We start from the raw sequence: 16,364 nt of genomic DNA on the forward strand, positions 1-16,364 counted from the left end.
GGTAACAGTGAATCTTGGGGAGTGACCATCAACCAGAGACTGGGCCATATACTGTCTGATGCCACACCTGGAGTGCTACTTTTCTTGCTGGTATGCACATGAAATGTATACAATTATCATGGTTTTGGATCCGGATATTGTACTGCAACACATTGCTTTTCACCTCTTACACTAAGTTACAGAACTTATTATGTTTTTCTTGTCAATCTGTAGGTTTTCTTCCTGTATGGCACTGAGAGGCAGTACACCAACTATGTTTTTCTGGGCCTGTGGCAGGCACATTACATTCACAGGTATTAACTTTTTCTCAGGGTGATTTGACAGTTTTGCTCTGACTTTCTAAACTGGAAATTTATTTTAAATTGCCATACATACAGAGGTCACCAGTGCAATGGCCAAGTGGGTAGAGTGTTTGGTACTGGTCATGAGTCATACTGTAGAAACAAGTGGAGCGAGTAGAAACAGATAAAAACAAGGAGAAGTCGAAGACATCATCCCTCCATGAAATAGCTTGTTATTTTGTAATCTTTTGGTGTATTTCAATAGAGATATTATGAGTCAAACTTTGTTTTTATCAGCAGAATGATTTGTGGTGGCACTTTGTATTTATCAAGCTGTCATGTGCAGGCGTTTAGTGTCTTGTTACCATGGTTTGTTTACTTTGATGGCCAGCAGGTCATTTGCCTTAGCCTAGGTACCATCCCCAACATAGAGTTTGCGAATATACTACTGGGGATGGTACCCAGGCTACATTTGCCTGTACATGTAGGTCAATGATCAGACAGGCAAATGACCTGTAGACCAAAGATTTATTTTCCTGCAGACTCTGTCTAGGGGTAAAAATAGATAGGGCTGCCTGGGTCTGACCTGCCAGCTGGAGGTATAAACAAAAACACTCTGTCCCAACTTTTGGGTCAAACAGACCATCCTATTATGAAGTAGGGGTGAAAAAGTGAAAATCCTTTTAAATTAAGCAATAAAAATATGCACTCCAAAACACAAAGAGACTCAACAACTACCCACATACCAAAAATCATACCAAACCATCCCCCAGATTTTCCAAACATTCAACACAAAAAGTCCAACATTAAACATTTTGTAAATATCAAACGCAAATAGCTAGGGGACCCAAATTTAAACCACTAAACCATGGTAATAACAACTACATGCTACCTTAATATCGCACAAACAGTCCATAACGCGAAAACAACAGAATAAAAAATTAAACTGCAGTACCAAGGTCAATCACCAGGGGCTCAAAGTCAACCTACACAATCTCCAAGGCCCCATCCATCAATCTGCCAAATATCGTACAGTTCCTTCTCACCGATCTTCAGATATCAGACCAAACATGAAACGGAGTAAAAACAGTACCCCCATTTTCATGGAGGGTAATTATAATGTATGTTCAAACCTTCCTCCACAATTTATCTATCAATAGCGGCAAATTAAGATTGTATAGAAAACTAAAATCTGACTATAATATGGAAACCTATCTGCATCACCCTGATTTTGAGCTAAGATCATCTCTATGTAAAATGAGACTAAGCGCTCACACATTAGAGATAGAGAGAGGAAGATATAAGAAACTGCCTGTAAACGAAAGATTCTGTAAATACTGTACAGAGGGAGCAGTGGAAGATGAAATGCATTTTATCTGTCAGTGTCCTCATTACGATTTTGAAAGAAAAAGTTATTCAAAGATGTCGCCAATATTTCCCCAAGTTTTTCATATCTCAACCAACAACAAAAGACTATATTATTGCTAAAGTCCACCAACCCATTTATTTTTCAAAGAGTCGGACAATTCATCTCCCACTGCCTCCTGAGAAGAAGTCAAACCCCCTAATAGCATGACAAGAATAGTTGAATAAGATAGAATAGATTAGAATAGCAGTTACATTGTTCCTATTACCTGTTCACATATTGCATATTTACTTTTTTATCCTATATGTATACCAACGTTATTAGATTTAAGTAGAGATAGTAGGTTCGATAAGTATATCGTACACGTAGAACTTGATGTTAGCAAATAGTCTTATACATGTATCACCACATTTTTCTTGTCAATGTATGCAATTAGCCCTCGGGCAGGAATTTGCAATAAACAACTTTATTAAACTTTATTATTAAACCTGGTCCTGGGCTGGGGTTCGAACCCACGACCAAACCCGGGTACCAGTCCACACGCCGTCGCTCTAACCACTCGGCTAAAAGGTCTAGACCCTTCAGCCGGGTCAGTTGGTAGCGCCTATAAACACACCCACTGTTACAATACTTAAGACTAAATACCATTTGGAAAAGAGTATGTATGGGAGTAAACACACCATTACCAGCACAAGTGGACTAGCCTCCTGCTGCAGTGATTACACAACGTGTGGCCCAAGGGCTACAGAAATAGGGATGGGTGCCATAGGTGTGAACTTTAACATCTATGTCCAAATTGTCATTCTGTTTACAGAGGAATCATCCACCCTCTTGTAATGAGGTACAGCAAGGCTCAAGTTCCCCTGGGGTATGTACAATGCTATGTATAAGTTGTCTGATGTTATATGATATGATGTAATTTCCACAGCTCTCGCTGTTTTCACAGGTGTTTTTTAACATGACCTCCTTGACAGCTGGTTTCCTTTGCTTGTTAAAGAAAGACTTGTAGACACCATGGCGAATGAGAAGAGGACAGTCACCAATACACACAGATCTAAATATTTCATGGAGGTCTGAGATCTCTGAATTCTTTTTTTGTGTAAGGCCATGTTGATTTGATTATATGGATGACATCCTCCGGGAGCCCCAAAACTGATGCGCGCGTGCGAATAAAAAAAAAAGTTTTGCAAGAAAAAAAACACGGTGGTAAAATCTGGGCTGCAAAGTTCCCACATGTCATAGAACCCGAACTGTGTTCGATCGTGTTCGATCTGGGGAATTCGAATCGAACCCGCGTTCTATTTCGGGGTCACCTGCGGTCATTTACTATAAACCGGCAAAACAAGCCTTTCTGCCTCCGTGCATTGCAACAGATAAAAAACAACACTTTTCTATAGATACAAACAGTTTCCTGGACAGTACATGTCCGCTATTATTTTTGGTGGACATGTAACATGTAGCGAAGCTACTGTCGTATCCTTGAGTGACCTTGAATACTGTAATGATTCTTTACACCAGTATGAATAACACAATGCACACTTTCTGGCGATATGACATGTCTCCAAAACTCGTTCAAACCTGGAAACATGGAGAGTCAAACATACCCCATTTACGGCTCAAAATGACTGTAACGGTTGTCCCGAAAATCGTGTTTTAGGGATTTTTGAAAAATGGCCTCAATTTTGAATTATGGGTAATTTAGTGAGAAAAATGTCAAAAAATGCCATTTTTTCACCAATATGTCGACAAAAACTAGACTTAAAATCAGAAATTAAAAAATCCCTAAAACACGATTTTTTGTCTTATTCCTAGTCTGCGAAAAATATAAAAATCGGGGATCTGGGGTAATATACGTAGCCAGGTTTGAACGATGTTTGCCTAAAAACGTGATATGACTTGTGCTCGGAAACCCGAAAATAATCGTCTTTCTGAGCGAAATTTTAAAAAATCATTGATTTAATATAAAAAGCTAACATTTAAAGGATGTTAAGACGTTAATTTCATTTTAAGTTGACGAAATTTACCCCTAAAGATTATTTGTGTATTTTCAAATATTTTACGGGTAGTCCAAAACAGGCCAAAATAGCGTCTTGTAACCCGATACCTTTTCGAACGCGCATAGCAATGGGAAAGAATGCCGTAGTGACAGACCGCCGTGAAAGTTGTTTTCATTATGAAATCTACGTGGTCATGAGGGTTGAGCAAATGGCACAGAATATGGTTTGGCGAATAATCTTGTCTTCAAGTTCATTTCCTTACAATTTCGTCTTTTTTCGTTTGATTTTGGCATTCTACGACATTGGTATAGTTTTTACTTATTTTTTTGTAACTTACGGAATATTTTTGCTCATTTTGCAACTGTTTTGTACGATTTACAGTATGGTTGAAAACTTTTTTTTTTTTGGAAACGGCCAAAAATTCATGCGCGCGTGGATGTCATCCATATAATCAAATCAACATGGCCTAATAATGACTTGCAATGTTTCCCATTTTATACAGAATCACCCTGGGTGGCCTGTTTCCCAACTGTATCTTTAGTTTCCTGTGTGCTGATTGGATCTCATCTGCAAGATATCCTGACCAGTACTACTAGTAAGGATCAAAAACTTCTTTTGTCATCTGCCACAGTATTTGTCATGTTAGTTGACCCTAATATATAAATGGCGACCAGAATTTAAAGGCTAAAGGCTGATGTTCACCAAAGTACATCGTGTATTATTGTTTTTGTTGACTTGAACTGTTTAAGGTCTTATGAAGTGGCTTGGCCAAACCAAGATAAACTTGCTTTATGACATTAAGAATAATTGTTTACAGCTACAGTTACAATGTACTGTAGCTTAATGATAAACATATTTACTGCTAATTCAATAAAATTAATGTCATTTAAAATGATTTATCACTTTTGTAGATTCAAGCAGTTCCTCATACATTTGTACATGTAAGGCCACACCAAGGCGGTTCTCGGATTCGCCTCTTCGTTTTTTTCTGATTTGCAAAAAAAAAAATTTGATTCTGGTCCTGAATCAACTGAAAAATGCTCATGTTTTGCCCCCAACAGTTGAGGAAAGTCCTTTTCTTCCTAGTTGTTACAGTTTTCCCATCTATCATTGCAGTGGTTTGATTAAAAGTTCAAAATTCAATGTTTAAATTTTAACCCAGCCTTTTGTGTTGACTTCATGGCTCCTATCATAGCATTTAAGCCTATAATAGGATGCCTAGACCTGTTTTTATTTTTTTTTTCGCCCTGTCGCTTCATATTTTTTCTGAAAAAATCCGAGAACCAACAAATTACATTGGTGTGACCTAATTATCAGATTATCAATTAGATTAACAAGCAGTTAAAGGTGCTGTGATTTTAAAAAAAAACAATTTCTCATTGTTGCTTATGCAGTGACCCGAGGTTCATCATAGGTCTTCTACTCTTTGTATTTGGGTACGTCACTAACAAGTGGGCAGACTTGAAGCTCAGAAGCCTGAGGAGACAGAAAGGTACAGATGGAGCGGGTAGGGCACAAACTACTTTGTGTGAACCTGTCTGTTGTAACATGTACTGAGCTCAGCTCAGGTGAAACTACAAAATATAATTACCTTTGACAAAAAGGTTTTCCGTTTTATTTGCCATATTAGAGTGGCTGTGGTTTGTATGACATTGTGCAAATCTATGTCAACAGCATAACTTGAGAAGCTGTGGATGGATATGCATACCACATGTTCTTGTATTTGGTAGGTGAGTAGCAGTTGTGGAAGTGAGGGTCAAGTTCAAAAATGGTTCACCAGGCATTTTCCTATGGTACTGCAGCAGGCTGTGATGTCTGTTATGATGGCTACATTGACATGTTAAATATTCTTGTTATTATTGACTTGTAGGTAGCAATGGATACTACATTCCATCTGGAGGACTTTTTGAGCTAGTGGCCTGTCCAAATTATTTTGGGGAATTGGTGGAGTGGTTAGGCTGGTAAGTAATTTTCTTTACCGATGTAATTTCTCTTTTTTTTTTGCCTTAGGTTTTAATCACTCAAGAGTTGAAATATTAAGATGATGAGTTCAATTGTCTTTTTTTGTTGTCTGCTGTGGATGCTCTTATCCACCTCGCATTAAGGCCACACTAAGTTCATTTGTATGCATAATAATAAGTATTTACTAGTACCTTCATAAAAAATGGAGGTTATGTTTTTCTTATGTCTTTGTGTGTCTGTGTTTCTGCATGGCCCTTTGGCCAGGTTGTAATAGACATGGGTTCAGTCTGTGTCAGAATGAAAAATGTCATTTACCATGTCTCTGAATTCTTTTTTTTTTCATTTTGTTCCATCCGTACTACCATTGTACCTGTAGGGCTGTGGGTACATGGTCTCTGTCAGGACTAGCATGGATGCTTTTCGGATGTGCTACATTCGTACCAAGAGCTGCACATACAAGGAAATGGTGGGTATTTCCCAGTAACTGGCCTAGCACTAGTAGCAGGTCACACCAATTTGATTTGTTGGTTAGGGGATCTTTTCAGAACAAATATGAAGTGACAGGGCAAAAAAACAACTAAAAACAGGCCTACTATCCAATGATCTGACAGTTTAAATTCAAGCTCATACATATCACATTGTATATGGCATTCTTCAACAATTGTTAAATGGTTTTTTCTTTCCTTGGCAGGTACTGTGAACAGTTTATGGAGTATCCCAGAGGACGGAAGGCTTTAATTCCCTTTGTGTATTGACAAATAGTTCATGGACTTTCTCGATAATATAATGTATTGTACCAGATGTACATGAAAGTTGGTGTTGATAGTAATCATAGTAAAATGTTGAACTTTATTCCAACACAAGGGTTACACAGAGATCAAATTTTCAATGACCACTGTCGCCTTCATCAGGATAATTAAATTGACCAATCACTTCTGAACGTAGACTCGCGAGAGTTACAGACACGTGGCCTTCGTTATTCACGCAAGACTTTATGGATACATGACGTCAGCGTCAGTGATAAAACGTGCCAGGGAGTTTACACTGTATAAGATTTTGAGATGTTTAATAGAACAATCAATAATTGTATTTGCTTTGCTGAGGGAGCCAAAATCATAATGTTTTAGAAAAGTTACTGTTCTGAGACATCATAAAGTAAAACTTACCCTAAAAGATATTGACAGTAATGAGAAGCATTGACAACATGATTGTTAATAAGATATGCTATTGTGCTTTATCAACACTAATACATGTATATAAAAAAAATGACATGTAAAATTAATTGTACATGATTACATAATTACATGGACTGCACCTTTACTTCAAGTGCCTCAAAATATATTAAAATAAATAATCGGGGGAAAAATAGCTGAAGTATTAGTAAAAAGTAGTATACATAACATACAATATTTTACAGTCTTTCTTCTAGATTTTGGTGAGATGTATATTATTGCACTGACTTCAACTTTTGACAGAGAGTACAAAGTTTGTGTGTGCCCTTCAACACTTCAACAAACTACTTTTGTTTTCAAGACTCGATGTCTGTACCAAGGTTTATCTTTCGTGAAATGTTTTGACTGCAAAAATGATGCCATTGATATTTCTAGACTTTCACCGGGAATATAAACAGTAAACATACAAAACAACAGATAAATCCGTTAAGCACCATTAAATTAGCACCACAGGTTTGAATCATAGTACACAGAAATTAGAAATAGCAAAAGTTTGAACATCAGTATTTGTCAAGAAATTAAAGGCATTTCAATGCAATTTTAGGATGGCAAAATGGTGCTTGTTTTGCACCATAGACTGGTTGTAGCTAATGTATGGATGGGCGGTACCCAAACATTGAAGAGACGCCTCATGTAGCTAGTTTTGGGCTATTCCATGCAAACGCTTGAGGTATGAAATGATGACGAAAATGTGCTAAGAAATGGCAGTAAATGTCAATATCAGACAGACTTCCTGACCCAGAATATTTTTTTGTTTTGCCAACCTGAAATTGCATTGGATGACATAGTGAAGCAACACTTGTGGAGTATGCATTGCCTTTGAGAACTTGAAGCTCCTAACACTTGTGCTGTTGGGTTTAGAGCACAACAAACTACAACTCTTACGATGACTCTTAAATGAATAAATATCTCTCCCTTGTGAAGTAAAAATAAATGGCATCATTTTACATGACATATGTCTAAATGGCTGACAACAGATTATTTACTTTATTGGTATTACTGTTCGAATACAACACAAAGAACTCGCCAACATTTTGGTTGCCTCTAGATGTACTTAGTCCACAGACTGTACATTTTGACTTCTAAAAACATTGAGCTGGGTAATAAATTGTGTTCCCCAGTACTCCAGACCAATGTTCTAGCCAGCCTGAATGGTTTTTCTATTATGATCTCAATTTTGTATGACGTAGCATCATGTCGAGTGCCAATCTTTGGGGGTGTGGGGGCATGCTCCCCAAGGAAAATTTTGAATCTCAACCCTCTGACATGCTATTTCCTGACATGCTATTTCCTGAATACTACATCATACATGTCGTAGAGGCAACAAAAAACTTGAGTTTCTTTGCGTAGGAACAGCTAGCAAATGTTAACCAATCCAGAATGTAGATAAACCTTCATGCTAACTGTAATCTAAGACATACAATACAAGCAAGGCTTGGTGAGAAGCAACATGTATAGTCAGTCATGCTTGTGTTCAGCAATAACAACTCTTGGGCAATCGATCTATTCACAATAAGAATTCAGAAAAGGTTGCAAAAATGGAGCATGTCAGAGAGAACTAGCATGTCGGCAGAACGTACTGAGCCTGTGCAAAACGTCTCATTTAAGGTTGTAGTATTCGCGTTTTTAAGACTAACATTCCATCTCATAGTGTTGAAATGTTGTGTTAGAAAAGATATGCAATGGGCGAAATTCTGATGTAACGTTGACCAAACATCCAACAAAACTGAAAAATCTGGGTTAGCACAGGAGCAGTATGTCTGCTGACTGAGAAACTAAGTTACATACTTGTTGTAGGGGGATGCAAACATGTACATACCTACAACAGGGTAAGGCACAACTTAGATTGAAACTAAAAAGCCCCTACTACTATAACATGTCTATTAGTAATCAATGCACTAACATGTATGGTATATTGCTACTCTGCACTGTGCCATATGAATTGCTCTGAAGCTTCTATTGCCTTGTGTCCCTATAGGGGTAATTGCAATCTCCATGGCCTTTTGATATCTCTATACTTTTCACTTGATCAAGGTTGCTTTGGGTTGGTTCAGGAAAGTCATTCTGTATGGAGCCTTATTAAAGACAACCAATGCAATTTCAGGACTGTCACAGTAAACCTGGATTTTCAAAGGCAAGGTACAGCAGTAAGTTGAATAAACGCTATCCTATAGCATACTGAGATCTGTGAGGCAAAAGTGCAATCATTGCCAGCGAAAAACTGTTCCTTGTTTCGTATTGTAGGCTGGTTCTAGCTATTTATGGGCGATACCAAAAAATGCCTCACATAGCTTGCTTGTTTTTTTTGTTTTTTTTTTTCACATGAAATGATAGCAGAAAATGTCAACATCAGACAGTTTTCCTCATCTAGAAATAATTTGTTTGGCACCCTGAAATTGCATTGAATGCCTTTAATAAAAATGACATGATTATTCAAAGGTTTCCTCCTTCACACTTTCCTGAAACAGCCATAAGACCATTGTGGGTCGGTGAATACATGATCAGGGTAAAAATGCTAAAACATGGTGGTGGGAGGGCAGGGTTTGATACAGACGAGCCTCAATGTAGATTCTTCTGTGAGTTACAATTTGATCCACTCCCCGATCGAAAAGGACTTGAGCTAATCATTTTTAAAAACACAAAAATTTAAAATCTTCCACACTGAGAAATATTACGACTCCACCAGGTATACATAAGACACTAGAAAATATATCGCAATAGTCTATACATATCTTACAAGGCATCAAGCAGTTAAGGAATTTTTTGCAAACATGATAGGTTTTAGAGCTACATCTAAACAGTCTACAAGTAGTGTGGGTGCTAAACCAGGACAATATGCAGCAGTTTCCCCAAACATTCTCACAAATAAAAAAATTTTCAAAGGAATACCAGGGTAGTGTTCAAATGAAAATGGCCTTTTTCATGAAAAAAAAGTAAAAATACGAGATTGTAGATGCTATTGCATTGGTACAGAATTCAACACATTGCAAAAGTACCCTGAAGATAAGTTTGAACAAATTTTTTTCCTGTTGTATACAACTTCCATCCTGCAAATAACCTGAGGTGCATGTGAGAAAAAAAAATTAAAAAACACAACAGAAAACATTTTTAAAAATCTGGGGCATGACTGCATGCTTGTCCTGGCATCCATCCATCCACACATTCACAAACATACAGCAATTTTGAACATCATAAATTTCAGCCAACCAGTATTATACAATAGCCGTATATATGTACAAATGTTGGCAGTGCATGCAGTTTCTTAATAGTCAAACTTCTGCTACATTTCGAGTACCGCTACAATTGGGACGAAACACACATTACAGAGACACATCTACAATACAATACCCTTGTCCCCAACATATAGCTGATAGACTTTGTGACGCAGCTTAATGTTGATTTCAAGGGACACAATTAGTCTACTGAAACGACACTTGATTTTCTTCGCTTAGTCTTCAATACGAAATGCCTTTGCAATATATTTAGGAAAAATAACCCTTTTGGAGAAAAATGTATACCTGTGTCAGTACAACAGTCAAAGACTAACTACCTTTTTCCAAGAGCCGACTATAGCAAAATGTACAAAAGCATTACTAGCTGGAGACTCGAGCTACTAGTGTGTAATATCACTCTTCAAGCAGAGAGAAAAACTCCAAATTCCCTGGCAGCTTTTCTCATGTCATCGATTCTGGCACATTTGTACTTGCATAGGGTTTAGTCCTGAAAAGGTACTTTATTAGATTATCAATTATTGTATAACTTCCCTGCCTACTTGTGCAAACTTTAGATCATTCCAAATTGTCTAAGGAACGGTATGACAATAAAAAAATTTAAAAAATGGACCTCTCTGTTACATTAAAAGCAAGAAAAAGTTCCTGAACTATGACCCTACCACTGTATGAGTTGACAAAAAAAGGCTCACCTACAGATGAATTTTTTCCTCCCTGCTTGAAGAGGTTAAAAGACATTCAAGCAAGTTGACAGTTTCTGCACTTTTTGGGATGCTCTTGATAAGAACATGTTACTCCTTACTTTCTATAATAGAAGCACATTGTCTGTGAAACTATGAATGTTACTGTGAATAGTTTCTTCAGGTTGGTAAGTCAACGTGTTTTATTCAGCCGACATTTCAGTAACTGCCTCTCACCTTCCTCAGGACAATTCTGACTGGTTCACATTGCACTATAGCACAGGTGTCACTGCTATAGATGCATTCCCAAAGCAAAGTATTCAGCATACATCTATAGTAGTGACACCTGTGCTGCAGTGCAATGTGAACCAGTCAGAATTGCCCTGAAGAAAGTGACAGACAGTCGCCAAAATGTTGATTTAATAGAACACCTGATTCTTACCATATCTTTTGCTTTATTTTCATTACTTTCTTAAAGCCAACTTGTGAGGTCGATAGCCTCCCAATTTGAGTAACTGTCATCTTGCACATGTAGCTCTTGCCTTGACAAGTGTGTTATAAGATAAAGGGTTCCACATACATGACTGTTCTTCCTTTTATACATCATTTGTCGGTATAGTACAAGATACAGTACATACCATGGAATGCTAGTCTCTTTGTTTTTTTTATATATACCTATATACAGTGACTTAGTTATATCTTTTTTCTTTAGTTAGGCTGCCTTCAATTTATTTAACTAAGTATTAAAGATATAAATAGTTACACAAATAAACTATTATACACTTGCGTACATGGATGTTCCTTAACAGAGGTATGTAGCTGTTTGTAAATTTTATACAATACTAAAAAGAGGTACACAGAAAAAATCAGAGATAATAATAATAACATTCTTGCTTTTTTGTAACACTGTTGGTTAGATGATTGGCAAACTGGTACAATGCTAGTCTTGACTAAGTGAGAGAAAGCCATGGACATGCACCCAGAAAGTGCCAATGTGGTAAGAGAGAAAGTGACATTTTTTCGGAAAATTCAGCGATATTATCTTAATATGACAAAAGGAACAAAGGAGGGGGAGTAACTGTTCCACTTATACCTTAGTTTTGTTAGGAACTGAAACCAAAATGTTCACTCTATCTCTCTGAAATCATTAGACGATGTACATGTACATTGTGTGCATCTGAATTCTTCTTCCTTCTCAGACAACTTTGGCACATATCCAGGACATACACACTGTACAATCGATAATTAGTTTCCAAGTAGAAACAAACTATTACCAGAAATAATAATATCTGGCACCAAGACGGACGATTCCCGAAATTTCCACCTATTCAGCGTCCTTGCAGTACTATTCTCATCTCCTAGAGGGTTCTTCAGCCTGAGCTCATCTTCAAACCAAATGGTGACATGCAAAAATTTCACTGCATCGTTCAGTGTTACTGCACTCACAGTACTGCCGCAATGCCAAGCCCATCTTTCACAGCGGGGCACATGAGGTAAAAACAAAAGTCTTTTAAAATATTCACTGATCAAGGAACGTTCCCTTAGCTTGCCTGGGGAGGTTTACTCGTATGCCTGAGACCTTTAACACTATGCATCCATCCGGACAATTTTCTCTGCTCACATGTGCCTCTTACTACCTCTTACTTACTTACTGTAGCACCAGAGAAAAGTCTAAAACACAAACAAAAGTCAAAACACGACCTGCCATTCTCCATTGCACTCACTGAAATGCTTGATGGAACCTTGGCAATGACTGTGACAACGGGACAAACGGGATTTGAGAGGTGAGGCTGGCGGTTGGGCTCATGGTCATGTGGTTTTGCACAGATATCCGAGAGGACGTGGACTGTGGGGTCATGGACATTGTCATGGGTATGTTCATGGCCTGTAGTGAAGTCTGAGGCTGGGTGATGGGGATGCTTGCATTCAGGGCAGAGTTCAGGGGAAGGAAGCCCAGGAGTTGGCCCAAGTCCACCGTACTGGCATTCACCGGCTCCGTGATGACCGCCGGACCGGGCAGCTTCAGTCCCATTGGTCCGTCGTCCGGGTTGGTATTGCTTGTTTCTATGGAAATCTCCATGGCCACTTTCGGGGGCGGCTCCGGTTTGTTCGTGAACGCTTTCGTTTCCGCCTTCGTTAGTGGCCGTCCTTTGTTGATGGTCAGTTTTGGAAGACTGTCGTCCCTTGGTAGGGACCCAAAGTTCAAGTCTGGAGCCTCCATGGGAGAGAGCAGCTGGGAGGAAGTCGAGCCGTCCGGCGATTCTTTGATCTTTAAGAATTCTGCGCAGTGGCTCTTCTTGGTGTGCCTGGTCAGGTGGTCTTTTCTCCCAAACCTCTGGGCGCAGAATTGGCACAAGAAGTCTTTCCTCCCAGTGTGTACCACCAGGTGCCGGCGCACGTCCTTTCTCGTGTAAAACCTCCGATCGCAGTGATCACACTTGTGTTTCTTCTCCTTCATTCCCCCCGCGGGCTTGCCCGAATGGACCTTCAAGTGTTCTAAGAGCGCTTCCGTGCTCTCGTACATTGCTGAACAGACGCGGCACGTCAGGTCGCCCGCCGCCGCCGAATGCAGTGCCATGTGCCGCCGGAAACCCAGTTTTGTGTTGTACTCTTTTCCACACTCCTCACACTTAAACGCTTCCTTGTTGGGGTCGTGCGTCTGAAGGTGGTTCTTCAGGTGATCTTTCCGATGGAACATCTTCTCACAGTACGCACATTTATGCGTCTTGTGAGGCGAGTGTGTTGTCATGTGTCGAAGGAGTTTATACTTAGATACAAAAGCCTTGTCGCAGCCATCACTACTGCACTTGAACGGCCGCTCCCCCGTGTGGGTGTACGTGTGGATTTTCAACTTCTCCAGGTTAATAAAAACTTTCCCACAGGCATTGCAAGGATAAGTCTTTCTCGGTTTTAGCTCCCGTATTCTTCGTTTCACCTTTTTTAGGACCCCCTCTCTCCTTTTGTCTCCCAGTTTCGACGCGAGTCTCGCCTTTGCCCCTTCGGCATTCCGTTTCTTCACCTTCCGACCTTTTTTCTTCGGAGTCTTAGTGGTTGCGGGTGTTGTTGGGGCCACGGTTATGGCGGCGCTACAGGAGTGTTCCTCCAGGAGAGCGAAGGTGCTGAACACGTTGTTACAGTTGGAGCATTTCCATGGCTCCGTGTGATTCTCGGTCTGGGAGGGAAACAAACGGTAGACTCCGAGTTAGACCGCAGTGGTAGCACCAATAATTTCATTATTGAAACTTTATGTGTTGGTCAGTAGATCAAGTTGAAAACTGTGTGAATACACTCTGAACAGTCTAAGCATAATCTAACTAAAGCCAGTAGCTACAATTATTGTTGAACAAATAGAATACTACACAGTGTAATCTGTATCACCCAAAGTACCGGTCAGATCAACCGACGGCCGAACAGAGATCTAATCTGTGAGAGGGCTGGGATTGCGGGTGATATGGAATACACCGCATTGTATTCTACAATAATTATTTCATGTCATACACACATGAGAAAACACACATTTCAATGCGAAATGTGCCATTGCCAACATGTAATAACCAAATAGAAACCCTTGCATGTGATACGTTATCACACGGGATAGAACACCAGTATCGAATGTTATCTCAGCCCAGCTGCAGGTATGGCATAAAACTGCATACATTACAATGAAACCACAAAAAGTCTATGTTGAGTCAATAGTCGTGAAAGTATGCACCACTGTAAGGACTGTTGTGAACTAATAGAGTTGCTATAAATTCTACGTCATGTAGCCTTGAATCTATAACTTACTACAAAATCTAATAAAGCAAAAGATCGGGTGTTATTAACCAACCAGATCTCAGTTTACGTCAGCAAATAAAAATTCCCACATGCAGAAGGTTATTCTAACATACAGCATGAACATGATTCCAAACTAGACATCACTTAATAGAGTATCTCACCTTGTTCAATTCAATCTTAATTAAAATGTTATCAAAATACATAAAAGCAGTTTTGCAGGCTTAGAAATTTTGTTTGTCCAAGTGTGAAAAAACAGTGTTCCAGTTATCTCAAATTTTGCTGACACACTAAGCTTAGTTTCATGACATCTCTTTCCATAACTATTTTTTTACAGTGATTTTTTCCTGTCAAATATGACGTATTGGGCAAGCAGCAAAATTCTGTCAAATCAGATGGAAAGACAGGCTGGAACACCGGTACCGTCACAATAGAAGGAAGGTCTTTCAAATCTGCTCAAACATGCCAAAACTTCTAAGCCTGCAATTTGGTCCAAGCTACGTACCTTGAAAAAGTCCAGAGTACTTACTGGTCTGATCTCCTGTGGCTTGCTCTGGAGGGCACACGAGAGCTCATCTTCCTCTGTAAAGGTATGTGGTTCAACTTCAAGTTAACATACATGCATGTACATTAAAAACTACAATCATAAGCTATATTCAATTTCAACTCTACTACAGTAACTGGATAAATTACGTAGATTACAATGTATGATGATTATTTTGCAATTTATAAGCCGGAAAACTTCTGAATTGCTTTCTATTCTACATTTTGTATTTTCGACTGATTCTTTTGGCAATTCTTTTGGCAGTGAAGTTGCAGTTGTACTTGACTGTGAGGGGAGGGGCACAGTGCATAAAGATGACTGTATACATGTATGATGTCTGTTTAATTACCAAAGTCTTGACAAAGTGTAAATATAAAGGTGACAGACCTTTGACTAACACTTGCATGTTCATCCTCTTTGCGTAGTCTGCAGCATACCACACTTTCAGCTCGCAGTGTGGCTCGATCGGCTGCAATTAACGATATCAATAATTCAAATGTGACATGTGAAACAAATCTTTAGTAAGGCAGAAAGCAACAGTTCTTTGACTGTACCACTAGCACAACTTTTTTTTACAAAATCTAAGATGTCAAGATACCTCAGAAATCCAACATATCAAATCTCCCAGCCTCCAATCAAAATAAGGCTTCAGTGGTTTAACTGACTTAAGCCACTGTCACACATGCACGAATTTCCCTCCCAAACACCAGCCAAATTCCCCATGGTTAGGAGTAGATCAGGAGCAAGGTCAGCTGGTGTTCCGTCATGTTGGCTACTGTTTCGCTACACCAGCCGAATGTTTTAAAATGTGGCGTGGTCAGAAGGTTCGACCATCGTTGACCAACCTTAGTGGAGGAGAAGTAGATCTTGTCCCTGTACTGGTAGGCCACCATGTTCTGTTCCGCATGGTTCCGGGCTGGCCGCACAAACATCATCCAGTTACAAACATCTTCATTGGGTGTGTCCAGGTAGTACTCCTTCCCATTCTTAAAAACCTGCAATTGGTAATGGAACAAACAAGATTTTTAGTAGTTTTACTGAGAACTGAGCAACATAAAGTACCCTGTCATCTCACTAGTAACGGTGTTTATGGCATTTATTATATATTAAGCCCTTCATTTACTAGTTTAAGCCCGTCACACATTTACACATTTGGTTTCCCAAACACACATTTGCTTTACCGAAATTCTGTAACAGTTTAGTTAGTAAAAAATTTCCTTGGCTATTTTATATAATAATTTTCACACTGTAACTTCTGTGAACCTCTCAGAATTCATAATTCTCCCTACAGTAAACTG

General features: G+C 39.0%; 2 protein-coding genes across 4 annotated transcripts in view; one reads left to right on the forward strand and one right to left on the reverse strand.

The window, feature by feature from the left end:
• LOC109465868 (steroid 5-alpha-reductase DET2-like) overlaps positions 1-8,954 on the forward strand; it is a 12,794-nt gene extending 3,840 nt beyond the window's left edge. Inside the window, exons 8-15 of the mRNA XM_019763357.1 lie at positions 9-90; positions 214-293; positions 2,462-2,515; positions 4,147-4,239; positions 5,039-5,136; positions 5,515-5,605; positions 5,983-6,072; positions 6,298-8,954. Coding sequence (XP_019618916.1) covers positions 9-90; positions 214-293; positions 2,462-2,515; positions 4,147-4,239; positions 5,039-5,136; positions 5,515-5,605; positions 5,983-6,072; positions 6,298-6,361 — 652 coding nt within the window. The 3' untranslated portion in view covers positions 6,362-8,954. The remainder of the gene's footprint in view (positions 1-8; positions 91-213; positions 294-2,461; positions 2,516-4,146; positions 4,240-5,038; positions 5,137-5,514; positions 5,606-5,982; positions 6,073-6,297) is intronic.
• A 1,488-nt stretch (positions 8,955-10,442) lies between these two features.
• Positions 10,443-16,364, reverse strand: part of LOC109466056 (zinc finger protein PLAG1-like) — a 9,188-nt gene continuing 3,266 nt past the window's right edge. Inside the window, exons 1-4 of one of the 3 annotated variants that reach the window (XM_019763651.1) lie at positions 15,912-16,058; positions 15,454-15,535; positions 15,052-15,104; positions 10,443-13,920 (exon numbers count right to left, since the gene is read on the reverse strand). In XM_019763651.1, the coding sequence (XP_019619210.1) occupies positions 12,469-13,920; positions 15,052-15,104; positions 15,454-15,535; positions 15,912-16,001 (1,677 nt within the window). In that variant the 5' untranslated portion in view covers positions 16,002-16,058 and the 3' untranslated portion in view covers positions 10,443-12,468. Of the gene's footprint in view, positions 13,921-15,027; positions 15,105-15,453; positions 15,536-15,911; positions 16,059-16,364 lie in introns of those variants that run through there. The other 2 variants (XM_019763649.1, XM_019763650.1) reach the window with 2 other exon arrangements.

The sequence above is a fragment of the Branchiostoma belcheri genome, unplaced genomic scaffold (genome assembly GCF_001625305.1).
Source record: "Branchiostoma belcheri isolate BF01 breed outbred unplaced genomic scaffold, Haploidv18h27 scaffold16, whole genome shotgun sequence".
In the NCBI taxonomy this organism is placed as follows: domain Eukaryota; kingdom Metazoa; phylum Chordata; class Leptocardii; order Amphioxiformes; family Branchiostomatidae; genus Branchiostoma; species Branchiostoma belcheri.